The sequence below is a fragment of the Mesoplodon densirostris genome, chromosome 15, assembly GCF_025265405.1.
Source record: "Mesoplodon densirostris isolate mMesDen1 chromosome 15, mMesDen1 primary haplotype, whole genome shotgun sequence".
NCBI lineage: Eukaryota > Metazoa > Chordata > Mammalia > Artiodactyla > Ziphiidae > Mesoplodon > Mesoplodon densirostris.
In genome coordinates this window covers 24,517,246-24,536,853 of record NC_082675.1, presented here as the reverse complement: position 1 = coordinate 24,536,853, position 19,608 = coordinate 24,517,246, and the positions used below count along the sequence as shown (strand labels likewise).

The following is a 19,608-nucleotide window of genomic DNA, read 5'->3' as shown; positions in this document are numbered from 1 at the left end:
AAAGAGCTTAGGAGTGATTTTGAGAAGAATCCAAATTAATTTCTGGACGCCAGAGGGTGGTTCAGGGAGGCTGGAGCCTGTGTGGGCCCCTTTGGGTGAGGATGCCTTTGAGGACCCAGGAGCCCCAGGCAGGGCTGCGTGAGGGAGCGGCCTGGCTGTGCCTGGCTCTCAGGCAAGCTGGCCCCAAGGAGGAAACCCTGCTCCCAGGCCCTTGGACAGCCCACGCAGGGCGTTGCCAGGGTTTGAAAGCTCAGGGGCACCTATGGGGCACTGGGCATTAGGCCTGGGGTCATAGGGCGGCCCCGCGGACGGGCGTCAGCTGGGAGCCGCTAATTTATTGCCTCTTTAAAGGTGTTTAAAGTTGGAATGGAATTGCTTTTATGCTTTGGGGACTTGGTGTCTTGGTTGTGTTCAGCAAGCAGCAGCCACCCATTAGAAGCATGTCCCACTATGGCAGAGGCACTTGAGGTTTAAGAGGCTGCCTCTTCTGGGTCGTCTGGCCCTGAGTTTGGCTGGAGGGGTCCGACTGAGAGGCCGAGTCCCCTCTGCCTCCTGGAGGAGCACCAGGTGGGGACAGCTGTGTGGACGGGGGGGTGTCAGTGGTCAACCCGTCTGCATGAGAGTCCCCAACCTCGGGGTGGGGTGGGGGACGAGCACATGCGCTTTGGGCTGCGGACTTGCCCGCGCACCAGAGGTCTCTCCCTTCTGTGCTGGTCTGGTACTGTGTGTGAGAGATTTGGAAGCTCAGTCTGGTTCCTGGTGAGAGACAACCATGTCACAAAGCCCTCGTGGGGACAAGCTGCTCAGGCCTCAGGAGGTGGCCCCCATGGGGAGGGGAGAGGGTACTGGCTGATGGGGGTGGTTGGGGGGTGAGCACACAGTGTGGCTGACTCACCTGCCTGCCTGCGGCCTGCAGGTGGCCCTGTACAAGTCGGTGCCGACGCGCTTGCTATCGCGGGCTTGGGGCCGTCTCAACCAAGTGGAGCTGCCGCACTGGTTGCGCAGGCCCGTCTACAGCCTGTACATCTGGACTTTCGGGGTTAACATGAAGGAGGCCGCCGTGGAGGACCTGCACCACTACCGCAACCTCAGCGAGTTCTTCCGGCGCAAGCTGAAGCCACAGGCCCGGCCCGTGTGCGGCCTGCACAGCGTGGTGAGGCCCAACCCCACCTTCTATTCCTGCCTCCGTACAGGCAGCTCTTGGCTGTGCCTTTAGGAACAGGTGGCCTGGTGGGCACTCCTCCCAGGCCAAACCCCAAGGAGGCGGCGGCCCTGCCCTCTGTCCCCTCCCCTCCCCCACACCGAGCCTCTCCTGGCCCTTACAGATCAGCCCATCGGATGGGAAGATCCTCAACTTCGGGCAGGTGAAGAACTGCGAGGTAGAGCAGGTGAAGGGGGTCACCTACTCGCTGGAGTCGTTCCTGGGCCCTCGCATCCCCGCAGAGGACCTGCCCTTCCCACCAGGTGGGTCCTGGCCCGGTGGCGGCCAGGCAGCTGTGCTGTGGTGTGGCTGCGCTGGATGTCAGAGGGTGGAGGGTGGGGATGGGAGTGGGTCTGGGAGGGAGGCCTGTAGACCAGTAGTTACTCTGCCCGCAGCTTCAGGCCTTCCTGGAGCCAGTGTCCAGGCTGCACGCAGGCTTCGTGTTGGGCAGCATCAAGTGCTTGTCTGAGTGCCTGGCTTGTGTCTGCCCCACAGCGACCTCCTCTGGCTCCTTCAGGAGCCAGCTGGTCACCCGAGAAGGGAACGAGCTCTACCACTGCGTCATCTACCTGGCCCCCGGGGACTACCACTGCTTCCATTCCCCCACTGACTGGACTGTCTCCCACCGGCGCCACTTCCCAGGTAGGCCTGGGCCAGCACATGGGTGGGACCTGCCCCTGGGGGCCTCAGAGAGGTCCTCAGCTTCTTGCTGTCAGGGGACGCAGGCTCCAAAGCTGTGAGGTGACTGCTGGGCGTGGGTGGCAGGGGCAGGCTGGGGGGTACAGTGGGTCTTGGGCCCTCCCAGAGTAGACATCTACACTGGGCTCTGGGAGGCTTGTCCTCCCGATGGGCAGGGAGTGGCAGTGTCTGTCCCCACAGGCTCCCTGATGTCCGTGAACCCCGGCATGGCCCGCTGGATCAAAGAGCTCTTCTGCCACAATGAGCGGGTAGTCCTGACTGGTGACTGGAAACACGGCTTCTTCTCACTGACGGCTGTGGGGGCCACCAACGTGGGCTCCATCCGCATCTACTTTGACCGGGTAAGCAGAGCCCAGATCCTGCCGAAGCCCAAGGGCTAGGCCACTTGCACCGTCTCCTGTGCAGCCAGGTCCATCGGGACTGTAAGTTCTAGGAGGGCACATCCCCCACCAGGCCTGGCTGTGCGGAGCAGCTGCCCCGAGGAGGGGCTGGGCCCTGAGCTTCTGCTCTGCTTATCCCCCACCCACTCCTATCTTGAGGTGGCTGGTGAGGGAGGGAATTAACTTCCCTGCCTGGCACTTTGCTTCTGCAGAAACTCAAGGGGAGCTTGGGTGGGGCATGCTGATGGAGGCCAAGTGTGAGGGGTGCCAGTGCCCGTGGGGCTTCCCCTCTTGCTGTCGGTTTGCCCCTCAGCCCCCCGGGTGCTGATGTTGTGGCACCGTGCATACTAGTGAACAGTTGGGTCTGAATCCTCCATTTCCCTCCAGTTCACAGCTGGTCAGGGGCTATCGGGTTAGGCCTGGTCCATGGCCTGAGCTGCTGTCCGGACCTCCCTTTCTGAGCAGGGTGGGGGACAGGTTCGGGACGGCAGCAAGTGTGTTCAAGGTCCACGTGCTCTGCCTCCACCTCCCACAGGACCTGCACACAAACAGCCCACGGTACAGCAAGGGCTCCTACAATGACTTCAGCTTCGTGACGCACACGAACAAGGAGGGCATCCCCATGCGCAAGGGCGAGCACCTGGGCGAGTTCAACCTGGGCTCCACCATTGTGCTTATCTTCGAGGCCCCCAAGGACTTCAACTTCAAGCTGAAAGCGGGACAGAAAATCCGATTCGGGGAGGCTCTGGGCTCTCTCTAGAGCCTCTTTCATGGCCACAGCTGCTGAGGGGTCTTTTCCACAGAAATGTGAGGGTCTTTTCAGGGGGAACCTCTGAGGCTATCTAGGGAGGGGACCGTCGGGTCTGACCAGGCAGGACCTGGGTGACTCCTGTCCCTGCTGTCCAGGGTGCGGACAGGGTTGTCAGAGCCCCCCCTCGTGTCCTAGACCTACATCTTCCCCCTACCCACCTGAAGAGAAAGTGCAGGCCGGGACGATTGATTCCCTCTTGGAGATTTTCTAACGTGTTGTATAAACTGGAGACTCTACATCTCCTGGCCGAGCATTCGGTTGGTCTGATTTCCGTTTTAAGATAAGTGGTAGTTAAAGTACATTCTTGCTGCTCCTCCTATCACTGCTTTTTGGCCTCCCTTGCATGGGGTGAGGTGCCTCCTGGCACTGACTGTGGGTCCCAGACCAGGGCCCTTAAGGCAACTGCTCCCAAATTTGCCCCACCCTGCTTGTTGGGAAAAGCTGTCTTCTCTCTCTGCACTTGTGGCTGAATGCATCACCTCCGACTCTGCCGTCAACTTCCGAGGGTGCTCACTAATGGCTCTGTGCGTTGCAGGCCCCGATGAGTGACCTCCCGGAGCTGGCAGGTCCTCTTTCCAGTAGGCAGGACCCATTACCAAACCCCCTCAGTGGTGTCCAAAGCAAAAGGGGCAGGCAGCTAGCTGGTGGTGGCCCAGCTGGGGCCAGGGGAGAGCTTGGGTCCCCTGTATCTAGACCTACAGAAAGTTGCTGCTATTGATCAGGGGCTTATGTTAGAGGCAGAGGAACCTTGGTGGTGTATTTGATGTGTGGAGGAGGGGAGAATGTCAGTGCCTAGAAAACCTGTGCCCAGGCAACAGGTAGACAGTCCTTAGGGAGCCACTGATTGTGGGGATAGGGCCAGATTTCATGTTTCCTGGGGATGCTGTGAATTTCTCCTGCAGGAGAAGCCATTTGAACTTTTTCAACTGTATCAGTAGCACAGTATTTTTGTATGAAAAGTGGGAGACTTCTGAACAGTAATTCATTTAATTGCAACATTTTGAAATAAACTCACTGCAGTTTTGCATTCTGTTCCTGGACATGGGGTGGTGACTAGCACAGAGCCTGCCGCAGGGCATGGATGCGGGCGATACAGGTGCGGATGGGCTGGCGCTGGGCCTGCAACTTGGAGGCCAGCTGCTGGATCTGCGCTTCCACCTGGGGAGGTTGAGGGGGCAGGCTGAGAGGAAGCCCCGCCTGGGAGCTGTCCCGGGGCTGCCCAAGGTCTCACCTCCTGCAGTTCTTCCTGAACCTGCCGCTCCGCTTCCTGGTCCTCTGGCCTGGGCTCCTCCTGGCTCAGCTCCAGCCACTGCCGCAGGCTGCTTGCTTGCCGTTGGCAGGACCTGAGGGAGTGACGCACCTGCTGCCTGGCTTGGCCCGAGGCAGAGGCCCAGCACACTTCTGGTGTGGGTGGAGGGAGAAGGGCTCCTGTTCCACCCTCAGGCAGAAATGCCCTCTGTCCTTCCCTGTGCAGAGCTGGCCGCATGGGACCTGCCCGCTTCCCTCTGATTGAGGTTGCTGCTCACACTGAGGGTCCCAGGCCTGGGCGTGGGGTACGTGGGCTGTGGACCCAAAGCAGGGTGGCTCACTGCATCATCCCATGTCAGTCACACTTGCCCGGTAGACCACCAGCTTCCACAAGACACGGGTGTAAAGTTTTGCTCAGCTTTTCCTGAAGGTAAGGCCAACCTGGGCCTTCCTGAGCAGGACAGAAGGGGAGAGGTGCCGCCTGCATGCAGGGGCCATCACTGGGCAGACAGCTCCCCCTGTTCCCCATGGATGGGTGCCAGGCGGGTTTCTGGGTCTCACCTGAGGTTCTGCTTCGTGGTCTGGTAGTCCTGCAGTTGCTGCTGGATGCCCTCAAGCTCGGCCTCCAGGTCCATGTGGCCAGTGGCAATAGGATAATAAGCTTGATCTTGACCATCCTCCTGTCTGGGCCCAGGCTGAACCCAGGGATTCCAGGTGCCGGGAGTGACCTGAGCACTTGAGGTACTGACAGGCCCCAGGTACACACCTGTAGTGTCAGAGCCAGGCCCAGGCCTGGTGCCTGTGAAGTCCCCAGGAAGGAGCAGACGGGGGTTGGGGACACTGGCCAGGGATGAAGGGGCCTGGGACAAAAGCCCAGGTATCGTCGGCCGGGCTGATGCCTGTAAAGGAAGGATGAACACTGAGCAGGGAAGCGGGAGGAAGGTTGGGAGCTGGGGCTCCCCACACCTGCACCTGCCGCAGCCAGCTCACCTGGTCCTGCCCCTTCATTCACCACATGACACCAATAGAGGCCCACGACCACCCAAGCAGCTGTTTCCAGCCTTATTGACCTTTCACACCCCCTCCTACAATGACCATGCATTTCAGTGGCAACTGTTCTTGTCCAACCACAGCTACAACCCTCCTCCCCTCCTGGTGACAGTGTCCTCTGGTGGGAATGGACACTCTCCCATCCCCCACCCTCTCCCCACCCCTACTTAGGTCACAGCTCTTCAGGCACCAGCTCCTTGCGGGGCCCAAGCCCACTGCACACTCGTGCTTCCTCGCCTCCTTACCCGAACTCCTTGACTCCTACATCACAGGCACCAGAGTCTTGGCCCCACTCCTCCCCATGACCCCATCGGTTCTTTACTTTCAACCTGTGCTGCGAATCGTCAACTTTTTTTTTTTTTTTTTTTTTTTTTTTGCGGTACGCGGGCCTCTCACTGTTGTGGCCTCTCCCGTTGCGGAGCACAGGCTCGGGACGCGCAGGCTCAGCGGCCATGGCTCACGGGCCCAGCCGCTCCGCGGCATGTGGGATCTTCCAGGACCGGGGCACGAACCCGTGTTCTCTGCATCGGCAGGCGGACTCTCAACCACTGCGCCACCAGGGAAGCCCAACGAATTGTCAACTTTGATCTCCAGCCCTGACCTTGTTCCTGAAGGCCAGGCTGAATCTCTATTGCGTTAACCTCAAATCTGACAGGTTCAAGACACACTCGTGATGCTTCAGCTGCTGGGTTCCCACCCTCCATCTTCCCTCTCACAGTAAAGAACTCATCACTCCCTGAGCTTTTCAGGCCGGAAACCCAGGAGCCATCCGCGATTCCTTCTTTCCCTCTTATCAGACTCATCAGAGCAAGCCCTACCTAGTCTGCCTCCCACGACATCCACAGCCACGCCCCCAGTCCCGGCCGCCAGCACCCTTTGCTGGACCCGAGCACAGCCACCAACCATCCTCCACAACTTCCTGTTCTTGAAGTCCAGACTTATCAACAGGCCCTGTATGACCCCCCATGATCCACAGCCTCTTCATTCGTCTGCGTGCCGGGGTTTCTTTTGTCTCCACCACCATGTAAGCGTCACGAGCAGGGATGGGCCTCAGGGGCTGTTCCCTGCTGTGCCCCTAGGACACTGGCCCCTGCACAGGCCTCCCTGCATCTTCCCCTGAAGCAATGAGTACTCCTGTGGCTATAGCACCAAGTGCACAAAAAAGAGCACTGGCACGAAGACCAGACCACAGAACAGGACCCCAGGTAACCAGGGGGACTTACCCAGGTGTGTGCTTCCGCCCCACGCAGCATGAAGGAAGAAGGGGGCAGCAGCTCCAGGCCTGTACTCGCTGTGGGCGGCGGCTTCAGGCCAGGGGCGCTTGGCAGGGGGCTGCTTGGGTCCAGTGCTGTCTGGGCCTTTGCCAGGAAGGGTGTTGTCAGCGCAAGGCCTATTGGCTGGACCTCGCCTAGGCCATGCTCCCACGGTGCCTCAGGCCTAAGCAGAGGGAAGACACGAGCTGGTCAGGCGTGGTACCCTCCCGAGGAGCAGGACAGAAGGGGGGCCACCAGCCCTAAAGTCCCCAGAATCACACCACCTACCCCTGCCCCCCAAGGGTGCCATACCCCAGGGGCGTCTGGCTCTCAACGGGCTCCAGCAGGAAGCTTGGGCGTCGCGGTTGCTTTCTTGCCCAGCGGGCAGCATTACTGGGAAGAAACACAGGCTGTTCCTCCAGACTGCCCAGGGGCTGCTCGGAGCCTGAGACCTCTGTGGGGCGGGGTAATTCAGTCCGACCCCTTCCATCTTACAGGGATACTGAAGAGAGAAGGAAAGGCTCCGCCCCAGGCGCCCTACTGAACTTCTAGTAATTCCAGTGAGCCTGCTGGCGAGGGGTGCTCCACCCACGCTGTCTCACTTGACCCAGGCAACCAGGCTGGAACAGGCTCAGAGATGGGGCCCTTGTCAGCTACAGCAGCACAGCATGTGGGGATGGGGATGGGGCTGGGCCAGGTCACAAAAAAGTGGGGTTTCCAAGAGGGTACCTGTTTCCTGGCTGTCACGGGAGACGTGGGGAGACTACCAGGTCTGGGGCGGGAGGTGGGCTGCCCAACGGCCCGTTCCTTTGCTAAGGAACCGTACATTCTCTCCCACGCTTGGGAGGAACAGAGGCTGTGGTCCTTTTGGTTAGGGCCGAAGAACGGGGGCGCAGGATCCTGTACAGAGGGTTCCGAGTGGCTCGGCCATGACCCTCGGGGCCCGGTGTCATTCCTGTACTGTCCAAGCTTTGCCCCAGGTGGAAGCGAGGAGGAAGTGGTGAGGGACGTGCTACTCACAGCTCCAGGAGTTGGGTGTCCCCAGCGGCCGACGCCAGGCTGTCCAGAGCTCCCCGAAGCCCACGAGGAGCTGTTGTCCTCTTGGTCTCCAGGGAGGCATCGCCAGCCCCAGCAGCAAGGTGGCTGGGAAGGGGACCCTCAAACGTCACTCTCCTGCTGTGCACAGTGGACGTGGGGGGCTGAGGCTCCCTGCCCAGGCCCAGCGCCTTCTGCTTCCAGACCGTGGCACAGCGACGGACCACACGGTGGAGACTGTGGGCCGCCTGCAACCAGCCTCTGGTCAGGTCGTGCTGTGCCTACCCGCTCCCCACAGAGGGGTAGGGGACCCCGGCCCACCTGCACCTGCTGCTGGGCATGCAGCTGCTGCCGGAAGGCCTTCATGCCCGCTGCAAAGCACAGGAGGCGTGCAACGCCCTCCCGGAGGAGCTGCTGGTGGTAGGCCTGCACTGCCCGCTCCTGCCGCGCCTTCTTTCTCCTCATCTCCAGCACGAAGCCCAGCCACGCAGTCCACACCTCCAGGGAGAGGAGGAGGTGAGGCCCAGCCCTCCTCCTCAGGCTCCCTCCACTGGGGCATGGTCCTCTCCTGGGACGGGGAGCCCATTACCTTCGCCTGTAGTGAGAAGGCCCAGAACCACAGGGCCCGTGCCGTGTCCTGCTGCTCCCGCCTCCTGTCCGCCAGCTATGGGCCAGAAAGAAAATGCCTCCTTAGGGAGGCCACCCTGACCCCATGGCCCCGGTCACTCTCCGACCCTCTCGTCAGGCCTTCCCTGAGGTGGTGGGGATCAAGGAAGCTCTTTTGGGAAGAACGAAGGCCAGGAGCTCTGGGGTCGGAGCAGTGAGGCAGTGCAGCAGGCTCCAGCGAGAAAAGCTGGGACTGCTTGCACTGCAGGCCCGAGGGTGAGAGGGACCTGGACCGTGAAGGGCCACTGAGCAGGACGCAGCCCCACCGGGTGTTTTATCAAGGCCTTGGCAAAGACCTAAAATGCATTTCCTATTAATTTCTGAATATTACCCTGACAATTTTTCAACATGACACTGTAGAAACATGGCCCTGAAGTGACTTGGCCTTAAACAGATTCCAAGTGAAGGAAGCTGGTGGTGCCAGGAGGTGGCTGGGGATGGGGGAACCCTGGGAAGAGGGTGGTATGAGAAATGATGAGCTAGAGGCAGGCTCAAGAGGCAGCGGGAGGAGGGGGAGCGAGAAGGGGCTTCTCCACGGCTCCCACCTGCTGTCTCCACTGGTGGAAGCAGGTCCGGCTGAGTGTCTGGGCCAGGAGTTGGGCAGCCTGTCTCTGCAGAAGCTGGGGAGAGAGCGCGCACAGGAGGCTGTGTGCCTGGTACAGCCAGGTGCCCACACCCGGAGCCCCTGTGGGCAGTGCAGGCTCCAGGCCCAAGTGAACCATCCTCCCACCACCAGGAGTCGTCCTGGTTGAAGCCAAGGGCCTCCTGCCCCAGACAGGGGTGCCCAGATGCGTCGGTAGGTCACCCAGCTCTGACAGGCATGGTTCACACTGAACCAAGTTCTTTGCTGAGCCATCTTCTACCCGGAAGGCCGGCTTCCCCAGCCTTCACTGAACACCCAGAAGGGCAGCCTTGTGCCCGCAGGGCTCCAACCACCCAGCATCCACAACGGAAGCAGTAAGTGCTTCTGGAAAGACCTTTCCTCCCCGCGATGCGGTCCCCTGGCCCAGACAGCCCCGCCGCACAGGGGAACTCGGGGAGTTGCTGTCTGCCTCACCCTCTTCCTGATGCAGCTCAGATGGTGCACCTTCCACTGGGCCATGGCCTGCAGCAGCAGCTGCCGGCGGTAATGCTGCGCCACCCTCTCCATCTGGATCCTCTGCTGGGCTGCGCTCCGGCTGCGGTCCCTCCAGCGCCGAAACCAGGTCCTGAGACAGCCTAAGGCGGGTCGGAGTCAGTTTGCTCTTTTAGAGGAAGTATCAATATATGGATGACTATGCAACGGTGAAAGTTTAGAGGGTGGAGAAGGCTGTGTGGGGACAGAACTGGGGTGTCAGCCCACACTCGGTGAGACACCACGTGTGGACGGTAGCCACTCTGGGAGGAGAGCTCTGGCCACCCACCTTCAGTGACTATGCACACCCTGACTGGAACCAGATATGCTGCTTACCACTGGGCCCTCCAAGGACACCCCGCCCCCAGCCATAAGCCTGTGCACAGCGACCGCAGGTGTGCCAGGGCCCCAGCGGAGCTGCCCACAAGATGCTGCTGGGCACATGAACGAAAAGACCCTGGGTGTGAGGAAGTGGGAGACAGTGGCCCCATATTCCAGGGAGGAAAATGAGGCTCAGAGGCCCAGGCAGCCTGAGACAGGCTGGGGAGAAGCAAGGTGTCTGCTGGCCGTGTCCTGCCCCAGCTCCACAGGCAGGCAGGGGCCACATCCTGCATTGAGTCTGTGTCACCAGATTCTCTCTTGAGGGAGCAAGCACTCTCTTCTGATTTTTTCCCTCTTCTTCAGCCCCAAGAGAAGTTTCTTTTAGAGACAACAGAAGAGAGCTGACCCCAAGGCACAGAGGCCAAGATGGGGTGTCCTCCAGGACCTGCCGGAGGTGGGCAGGGAAAGCCACGTTCACAAGCTTGGAGGCGTTAGCACTAAGTGCTGAAATTTCCCAGGTCCTGCTTTACGTGGGAATATCTTAGCCTCACTGGACCCTCATGATCAACTCCAGAGGCAGGTACTATCATCCCCATCCACAGACGGAGACACCAAGGCTGAGAGGAGGCCCTGCCTGCACCTCTCAAGCACTGATGAGCGTAAGTGTCCACGACTCTGTCCTCTTGCAGCACCTAGCCCAGCCCTGGACAGCCAAGGTGTGCCTGAGACACAGAGGCCTTAATTAAGCCAAGACACGGTCCCACAGGTACTGACTGCACATCTGCTGTGTGCTGACAACACAGTGTCTTCTCACATGGTCTCCCCAGTCCTGTATACCAGCCCTAATGGACACAGCGAGCCCAGGGCCAGCCACGTGCTGCCACCCTAAGGAAAGCTGCTGCCCGCAGGTCAGAGGAGGGAAGAAGCTTTAGCTGTGTCTTGTGCCTGTCACCTCCCCACCGCGGCCACCTGACCCAAACTGGAAGGCCCATGCAGCGCCGGTGCCAAAACTCTGGTTCAAGCAGAGACCAGGGACGGGCTTAGCCCCTCGGCATCTTTCCTGGGAATGACTAGAAACACAGCCCTGGTTTCCGGGGCGAGGGGCAGCCTGAGGACACAGAGAAGCATGCTGAGGGCAGACCAGGTGCGGGATTCTGGACCCCAGGATTCCATTCAGGGGGAAGCAGGATGTGTGTTCATCAACACAAGAACTAGTCAGAACCAAACCTAAGTGGATTGTCCTGGAACAAATGCTATTAAGCCAATTTAACAAGTTGGTCCGTTTTCTCTCTGGTCTGATTTAAACCATTTCCATTTGTTTTCTCATTTATTCTAAAAGGAGCTGCCTCTTTAGAGCATCAGACTCCCCGCAGCAGAGCCAAGGGCCTCTGTTTCCACGCGTCTCTTGAACAGAGGCTCCATCTGGACCGTTTCCCAGGCTGTTTGTACAGCAGGTCACGGGACTACCTGGGGCCAACCAGGCAAGTCCCTGCTCCCTAAACGGGCAAGGAAGCGGACTCTGACACAACGGGGCTGACCTGACAAGCAGCCGCCGCCTTCCCATCAAAGCGCCCCATCCGGCAACCCCCAAGTCCCCCGTTCCAGCTCCGTGTCTGCATTTCTCTGTAGGTCTCAAGCCTTGGCCTTTCATTTTAATAAAAACTGGTTGGCAATCAGTTGGGAAGAGAAAGTGAAGATGTACCTGGACTGAATAGTTAGTTACTCCCTACCAAGTTCACGTCCATCCTGGAACCTCAGAGCTGATGTTATTTGGGCAGAGGGTTGGTACAGTGCAGTAACTGACAGCTGAAGTGGGCTGGGCCCTTAATCCCGTGTGACTGGTGTCCTTCTAAGGAGACACACACATACACAGGGAAGACAGACACGTGACAATAGGGCCGAGGCTGGAGTGACCTGTCTACAACCTGAGGAACAGCAAGGATTGCCGGGAGCCATCAGAAGTTGGACAAGGCAGGAAAGGGGCCTCCCCCAGAGCCTTCGGAGGGAGCACAGCCCTGCCAACACCCGAGTTTGGACTCAGAGAACAATTTTCTGTTGTTTTAAAGTCTATGGTCCTTGGTTACCTCAGCAACAGGAAGCTAATACACATGAGAAAGAGACAGAGACTGAGGGGAAGCACCTTGGGAGAATAAAGAAAGCTGTGTCCTTCACAGGCCTCTCTTCACTTCCGGGCCCGCTTACCCCTATTCAGCGCCACCTGGGCGTCCCTGACAGCCTGGCCCTCCTGCTGTCGGTAGTATATCTGCACTGACACTGCCTCCCGCCACGCGATCAGGACCTAAGGGGCAGAAGAATAGAGGGGTGATCACGGCATGTCCCGACTCCCCGGGGTCACCCCAGCTCTGCAGGTGGCTCCTCGTGGAATGAGGCCAGGCATACGGCCCTCACACACGTTCCAGGAAGCGCCTGCCGTCCACGCAGATGGCAGGCAACCATGCCCAGCACCCTCGCTGGAGGCCCTGTATCTCAGGAGACGGGACCAGAGGAGCTAAACTTCATACCATGCCACGAAGAAGTCAAGTCCTCACGTGGGCTTTCATTCTACTATTTGTTAAGTGGAAGCCTTACGTTTCACGCACTTTCACACATGAGGTACATATGAAATCACAGTAGCAGAACACAGGGGATGCCCGCTCCCCAAACAGTCACGAACTCCATCCTCCCACAAAGGCCTCCTCCCTTCTGAGCCCTGAAGCCAAGCAGAGTCCTGACCGTCCTTCTAGGGGAGGGGACACACACGCTGGCCTCGGAGTGTTCCTGAGAGCAGTCTGCGCCCTGACCATGTGTAATTAACACATCTGTGGAGGCTCCCAAGCTGTGAGCACAGTCTCGGCCGCCAGTGCGGGGCTCCCAGCAAACTGCTTTCTTCTAAAACACCCCAGAGTCCAGGGACCACCTCTGTCATGTCATTTGAGTCTCCTGTCTAGTGACACGTCTTCTTCTCATAGCCATGTCCCTCCCCCAGCACGTGGGCCCAGGCCACACCAAGTGGCATTTTGGGGGCCACTTCCCAGCGACAATGACCAATGACCTCACATTCCTGCATGCTCTACGGAAAGCCCGCACAGCCACGAATCCCGCGAGGCCGATGAGCAGGATGGGGGAAGGGGGGCACCCAAGCATCCTGTGCCAACACAAAGGGACAGAGGTGTGGTGACTTACAGGATTTGTCCCAGCGGAAAATTCCACGTGTGTGGGAAATACTGGTTCTGGTAAGAGCTGGTTCATACTCACTACATGCCATGCTTTTGTTTTAATGGATATTGGTTCATACTTCAGTACAATAAACAAGTGAAGAAACCCACCTGTGGGCACAGCTGTGTGTGCTGGAGAAGGGAGCCATCTCGTTTTCTAGGCTCCTCATTCAGCTCAAACCTCCACAGCCACCCCCAACGTCACCCCTTCACAGGAACACGGCCCCCACCCCCTGGCAGCCAGCTGGCTTGCCAGGGCCCACCTTGGAGCACAGGGTCCTTCTGTAGTGAGCTGCTGCTCGAGAGGCTTTCTTTGCTTCGTCCGCTTGGGCCACAGCATTCTCTCTCCAGCGACGTAATGCACCCCTGCGGGTACATGGGGGGACAGAGTGATATGGGTGTGAACACTGCGAGGCTCTTCAGCCCGGTCCTGCATCCAGGTCTCCCCATGCCCAAGTGTATCTGTCGTGCTGACAGCCACATTTACGTTGAAACTGCACACACTGCACAAGGCTGAGCTGCTCTGTGCAGGTGCCGTGGGAGCACCACAGGCACCGCAGCCTCGTGCATTCACGCACCACAGGGAACACTAAGCCGTTTCCAGGTGACGGTGACACAGGTGATGCATCCATGATAAGAGAGGTGGAGATGGGGAAAATGGGGGAAGGGCATGGGCAGCCTGGAACAGCATGTGCTAAACAAACACAGAGGCAGGAAAAGAAAGAGCGGCAATGAGGGAGGGAATAGGGTAGAGGTTGGCTCAGCAGGAGCTGCGGGACAGGCTTTGGAGGCAGTGGAGCCGAGGGGTATAAGTGAGTCCACGGGTGTGAGAGACACAGATGGTCCCAGCCTGGAGAGCCGGGGGTGGGGGGACTGACTGGGAGCTGAGAGGAGGTGAAAAGGCGAATCCTGCAGGTCTGAACTGGGCAGGGAGAGGCGCTCAGACGAGTGAGACACGCAGGAGATGGTGCAGCTGCTTCCCAGAGTCCTGGCTCTGCACACAGTGCGGGTGGCAAGACATGAGGGGCCCAGGGAACGGTGCTTGCTGTGGAAAAGCCAAAGCCACTCTCTGAGCAGCACGAGGCAGCCAGGCCCCATCGCCTGGCCCTCGTTAGGGCCCCCAACCCATCCGGGTCTGTAGTCTGTTCCCTGTTCCTCAGGCTGGGCTGGGGCCGTGGAGACTCACCGCAGCAGCCGCCTCTCGTGCTGGCTCTCCCTGGCTGCCACCTCCTGAAGGACGCTCCGCACCCGGCTCTGGTAAACCTGCAGATGACCAGGAGGACTGGAGGCTGCCCCAGGCCCACACCACTCCCCACTCTCAGGCAGCTGCAGAGGTGCAGGGGCTGTGATGCCCAGAGCGCTCACCACAGAGGGCGGGGAGTGGGCAGGAGCCCACCCAACAACAGGGAGAGGACTTGCTAAGCTCTCACCTGGTGAGTCCAACCACTGGACCCCTGACAAGGAGCCCCCCTGGTGGTAAGGCTGGTACCCCGGGCAAGGATGGGAGAACTTAGCTCTGCAGTGTAAGACCCACTGGCCAGGGCACTTGCCCTGAGTCTTGTGGAATTACTACTCTGTTTTGGGAGAGGCAGGAAGAACAAGGAAGGGAAACAAAGCCTCCAGAACCCCCTTCCCTACCAGGCAAGGAGATTTGGAGGAAAGCAGCTTCTCCTACCCCCCAGGTCTGCAGCGCCCTGTACAGCAAGGTGTGCTGGCGATGCAGGTCGGCTCGCATCAGCTTCTGCTGCTCGGCACTGTGCAGGGCCAGGTGCTGCGCACACAGGAGACAGCTGGCCGCTGTGGGCCCGGGGCTGAGGAGGGCTCGGACGTGCCTCTGTTTCACACTTCGTTTGGGGGAGCTTGGGCAAGGTGCTTATTAACCTCCAAGCCCCAGCATCCGCCTCTATAAACATGCTCCTCTTAGGGGTCTGTGAGGCTCATAGGGAGCAAGTGCCTGGCTGCGGGTAAACGCTAACCAATTTCAGCTTTAACATTTTTCATCCTGAAGAGGATGCCTGTGACCAGTTAGACCAGGAACTTTAAATTCAGAGCGTTATGGAAGAACAGCCTGGCAGCTAACAGAACACGGAACTGTGAGCCAATCATCTCATGAAACCAGGTGAGCACTGCACCTGCACCCTGGCCTCCTCCCCACACTCAGAGGCAGGTGGTTTCCGAGGGACCGTGGAGGAGACCGTATGTTGGCCCTGAGTCAGCCTGACACATGGCTCCACCTGCCCACAACCCCACGCGGGCCGCACCTGTGCCAAAGCCTCACCTCCCTCCACCTGCTCCAGGCCCAACACAGGAGCTGTGCCGCGTGGAACCGTGCAGCCCGTGCCCTGCCCGTCCTCCTGTGGGGAGACAGTCAGTGCTCAACCCAGGCCCCTCTCGAGGGGCACCCCTTCGCAGCCCCTGGCCCCTGCTCAGTGGTTCTTCAACATGGACGGGAACTAAGACCCTTTCAAAAGAGCTGCCAAAGGATTTAGGTTCTCCACCCAGAAAAGCACACATAAAATCAAATTTCTGTGGACAACTTCACAGGGCTCTGTATTCGTGTGGTAATAGGTAACTGAGGAGGAGGTTAAATGTGGCCAGAGTTTGAGAGGTGAGAGACCCTCAGAGCATGAAGTAGATCTAGAGAGGAACCAAGGCAGGGAACACAGGGGCACCTGCCCTGGCCCCTAACCACATGGCGAGGTAAAAACTGTCACGACCTGTCCCTGGGCACAGCTGCTTCGAATGGGCCCAAATCAGCGAGCAGGATGTAAGCTGATGGACAGGACCTAAGATCCATAGGCACATCTGACCAGCCGAGTTCCTGAGCCCAGAGATCCATGTGATGCCCCAGGAGCCTCTCCCTACAGCCCTGGTTTTGCTTAGACTGTTTCAAGTTGAATTTCCAGAACTTAAGACCAGAGTCTAGGCTAACACGACCCCTCAGACTGATGCTCAGCGCTGCTACTACAGTCAAAGCTGCCCTGAGCTGGGAAGGGCTTCAAAGGCAGAAGCGGCCACTCACTCTGTTCTGAGCCCTCGGGCACTCTCTCTCCAGACACAGAAGGCCTTCCTGAGCCACCTGAGGCGGTGGTGGGCACAGGCCACTGCTTGTCGCTGCCACTCCAGGCGATGTGCTGCTGCTTGCTGGCACCACGTGGACCAGGACCTCTGCAGAAACTGCCGCTCTGCGTGGAGTATGGCCTGCGGTAGGGAGAGATCAGAATGGGTCAAGTAGGAGGCGATACAGAAGCCAGGGAGTCTGCAGGCCACAAACGATGACCAAGGCAGAAGAACTGGATGTGCAGGAGCTGCTCTGGCCCAGGAGCCATCTGTAAACTCCACTGACAAAGGAAACAAATGCCCAGACCCTGCCCCTGCCTCATGAGTCCTGGTCACAGGCAGATCGCCCTTCAGGGTGGGTCTGGGTCTGGGTAGCGTCCTAGGAGGGGAGGCAGTGAGTGCAAAGGCTTGAAGCAAGTCCTCCTGGTCCCAGTACCTCCTAGGGGAGAACCACTTACCATTCTCTCTGCCAAGCGGTGTTCTCGATGCTGAGATATCTTCTGACACCAAAGTGCAAACAACTGCTTTTCTAACATCACCCTAAAAGAACCCAAATGAATAAGAGTAAACAACTCCAAAAGAATGAGAAGTTCCAAATAATTGGATTTTTTCTTTTACACACTGCCATTAAGAGCGAAATAAGCCTAGGTGGGGAGGAAGGAAAGCAGACAACAGACAAAAAACCCACAAATGACTCAACACATTCCACGTTATTTCTGGCCTCACCCACACGGTACGAAAAAGACTCAGAATTTGAGACCCTATTTCTTCATCCACCCCACGTTGAATTACCAGTGGTGCTCAATGCTCACAGTGAAAGTCCTTCCAGTCCATGCTGAGCAGCCAGGCTGCTGCTACACAAATTCTTGGGGGAAGTAGTTTAAAAAACAGATGCCAGGGCTTCCCTGGTGGCGCAGTGGTTGAGAGTCTGCCTGTTGATGCAGGGGACACGAGTTCGTGCCCCGGCCCGGAAGGATCCCACATGCCGCGGAGCAGCTGGGCCCGTGAGCCATGGCTGCTGAGCCTGCGCGTCCGGAGCCTGTGCTCCGCAACGGGAGAGGCCACAACAGTGAGAGGCCCGTGTAACGCAAAAAAAAAAAAAAAAGTGTTGAGAAAACTGGACAACCACATGTAAATGAAGAAAACTAGACCACTATTTTACAGCACACACAAAAATTAGCTCAAAATGTATTAAACACTTGAATGTATGACCTGAAACCATAAAAATCCTAGAAGAAAACAGGCAGTAGAACCTCTGACATTGGTCTTAGCAATATCTTTCTGGATACACCTCATTCAGGCAAAAGAAACAAAAGCAAAAATAAACAAATGGACTACATCAAACTAAAAATCTAAAGTAGGTAGAAAGAACAAAATAAAGAGCTTACATCAATTAAGAAAAATAAACAAGAAAATTAGCAAAAGTTGGCTTCTTTAAAAAACAAATTCTTAGCAAGACTGATCAAGAAAAAAAGAGAAAACACACAAATTACCAAAATCAGGAATGAAAGTGGTGGTATCATTCCAGATGCTACAGACATTAAAGGGCACCTTTTTAAATATAAATTTATTTGTTTATTTATTTATTTATGGCTGCATTGGGTTTTTGTTGCTGCGCCCAGGCTTTCTCTAGTTGTGGCGAGTGGGGGCTACTCTTCGTTGTGGTATACTTGCTTCTCATTATGGTGGCTTCTCTTGTTGCAGAGCATGGGCTCTAGGCGTGCAGGCTTCAGTAGTTGTGGCATGTGGGCTCAGCAGTTGTGTCTTGCGGGCTTCTAGAGTGCAAGCTCAGTAGTCGTGAGGCACGGGCTTAGTTGCTCCACAGCATGTGGGATCTTCCCAGACCAGGGCTCAAACCCGTGTCCCCTGCATTGGCAGGTGGATTCTTAACCACTGTGCCACCAGGGAAGTTCCAAAAGGCACTTTTATGAACAGCTTTACGCCAATATATTTGACACCCTGGACAGAATGAAACATTCCTTGAAAAACAGAGCTTACCAAAACTGACACAAAAAGAAACTCTCAGTAGCTCTGTATCTATTTACAAAATGAAATCTGTAATCAAAAACCTTCTCATTAAAAAACAAAAACAGGGCTTCCCTGGTGGCGCAGTGGTTGAGAGTCCGCCTGCCGATGCAGGGGACACGGGTTCATGCCCCGGTCCGGGAAGATCCCACATGCCGTGGAGCGGCTGGGCCCGTGAGCCATGGCCGCTGAGCCTGCACTCCGCAACGGGAGAGGCCACAACAGTGAGAGGCCCGTGTACCGCAAAAAACAAAAAAACAAAAACAGAAACTCTAGGCCCAGATAATTTCACTAGGAAATTCCATCAAAAATTTAAAGAAATAATACCAACCTTAAAAAGTCTTTCAGAAAATAAAGGCAAAACATTACAAGAGAACTATAGACCAATATCCCTCGTGAAAGTACATCTAAAAAATTTTAACAAAACATTAACAGACCAAAATCAATAATATGTAAAATGGATAATACATCATGACCAAGTTGGGTTTGTCTCAGGAATACAAGGTTGATTTAACATTTGAAAACCAGGAAAACTATATGATCATCTCAGTAATGTGGAAAGAGCATCTGGCAAAATTTATCCACCATTCATAATAAAAACAGTCAGAAAACTAAGAATAGAAGGGAACATTCTCAGTCTAATAAAGGGCATCTATAAAAAGCTAACGCCTCAACAGTGAAATACTAACTGCTTTTGTTTTCCCCCTAAGATTGGGAAAAAGACAAGTATGTACCTTCTTATCACTTCTATTCAATACCTTATTGGAGATCCTAGCCAGTTCAATAAGAGGAAAAAAAAAAGCCTACAGACTGAGAAGTATAATTAAGTTGCCTTTGTTTACATATGACATGATTATTTATGCAGAAACCCTATGCAATTTTAAAAGAAGGAAGGAAGGATGAACTAAAACTAGTAAGTGAATTTAGAAATTTAGAATGGTCATGGAACTCAAGGTATCGACTGTACTTCTATATATTAGGACAATTAGAAAATGAATTTTAAAAGTAATTCCATTTACAACAGCATCAAAAAATAAGATATTTAGGAATAAATTTAACAAAATATATACATAACTTCAATGCAAAGTTACAAAACACTGCTGAGAAAAATTAAAGAAAACCTATATAAATGGAGGATGTACCAAGTTCTTTTTATGGGAAGTCTCAATATGGTTAAGATATCCAATCTCCCCTAAATTGATCTATACAGATTCAGTGTGATTCCAAACAAAATCCCAGGAAGAATAAACTGATTTCAAAACCTGCTATAAAGGTACAGTAATCAAGATAGTATCTTAATGGCATAAGAATAAACACATTAAACACATAGATAAATGAAACAGAAAAGAAAGTCCAGAAATAGATACCAACATATATGGCCAATTGATTTTCAACAAACGTGCCAAGGCAATTCAATGGGGGGATGCAAATCTTCTCAAGAAATGGTGCTGGACTGCATGCCACAACTAAGAGTCCACAAGCCGCAACTAAGAAGTCCTCATGCCACAACTAAGAAGTCCGCAAGCCGCA

The 19,608-nt window shown here is 56.2% G+C and overlaps 2 protein-coding genes across 16 annotated transcripts in view; one reads left to right on the top strand and one right to left on the bottom strand.

Annotated features, from left to right (window-relative positions):
* The window catches only part of PISD (phosphatidylserine decarboxylase), a 37,625-nt gene extending 33,507 nt beyond the window's left edge, over positions 1-4,118 (top strand). For 2 of the 3 annotated variants that reach the window (XM_060119512.1, XM_060119513.1), the window contains exons 4-8: positions 917-1,153; positions 1,326-1,464; positions 1,697-1,843; positions 2,081-2,241; positions 2,816-4,118. In XM_060119512.1, coding sequence (XP_059975495.1) covers positions 917-1,153; positions 1,326-1,464; positions 1,697-1,843; positions 2,081-2,241; positions 2,816-3,040 — 909 coding nt within the window. In that variant the 3' untranslated portion in view covers positions 3,041-4,118. The remainder of the gene's footprint in view (positions 1-916; positions 1,154-1,325; positions 1,465-1,696; positions 1,844-2,080; positions 2,242-2,815) is intronic. The other variant, XM_060119514.1, reaches the window with a different exon arrangement.
* Positions 4,065-19,608, bottom strand: part of SFI1 (SFI1 centrin binding protein) — a 77,584-nt gene continuing 62,040 nt past the window's right edge. For 9 of the 13 annotated variants that reach the window (XM_060119499.1, XM_060119506.1, XM_060119507.1 and 6 more), the window contains 16 exons: positions 16,512-16,593; positions 16,016-16,194; positions 15,272-15,347; positions 14,180-14,256; positions 13,257-13,359; positions 11,981-12,077; positions 9,401-9,561; positions 8,889-8,963; positions 8,267-8,341; positions 7,999-8,175; positions 7,663-7,925; positions 6,931-7,035; positions 6,613-6,826; positions 4,901-5,238; positions 4,323-4,434; positions 4,066-4,249 (listed from right to left, as the gene is read on the bottom strand). In XM_060119499.1, the coding sequence (XP_059975482.1) occupies positions 4,145-4,249; positions 4,323-4,434; positions 4,901-5,238; positions 6,613-6,826; positions 6,931-7,035; positions 7,663-7,925; positions 7,999-8,175; positions 8,267-8,341; positions 8,889-8,963; positions 9,401-9,561; positions 11,981-12,077; positions 13,257-13,359; positions 14,180-14,256; positions 15,272-15,347; positions 16,016-16,194; positions 16,512-16,593 (2,239 nt within the window). In that variant the 3' untranslated portion in view covers positions 4,066-4,144. Of the gene's footprint in view, positions 4,250-4,322; positions 4,435-4,900; positions 5,239-6,612; positions 6,827-6,930; positions 7,036-7,662; positions 7,926-7,998; positions 8,176-8,266; positions 8,342-8,888; positions 8,964-9,400; positions 9,562-11,980; positions 12,078-13,256; positions 13,360-14,179; positions 14,257-14,668; positions 14,765-15,271; positions 15,348-16,015; positions 16,195-16,511; positions 16,594-19,608 lie in introns of all 13 variants that reach the window. The other 4 variants (XM_060119511.1, XM_060119500.1, XM_060119509.1 and 1 more) reach the window with 4 other exon arrangements.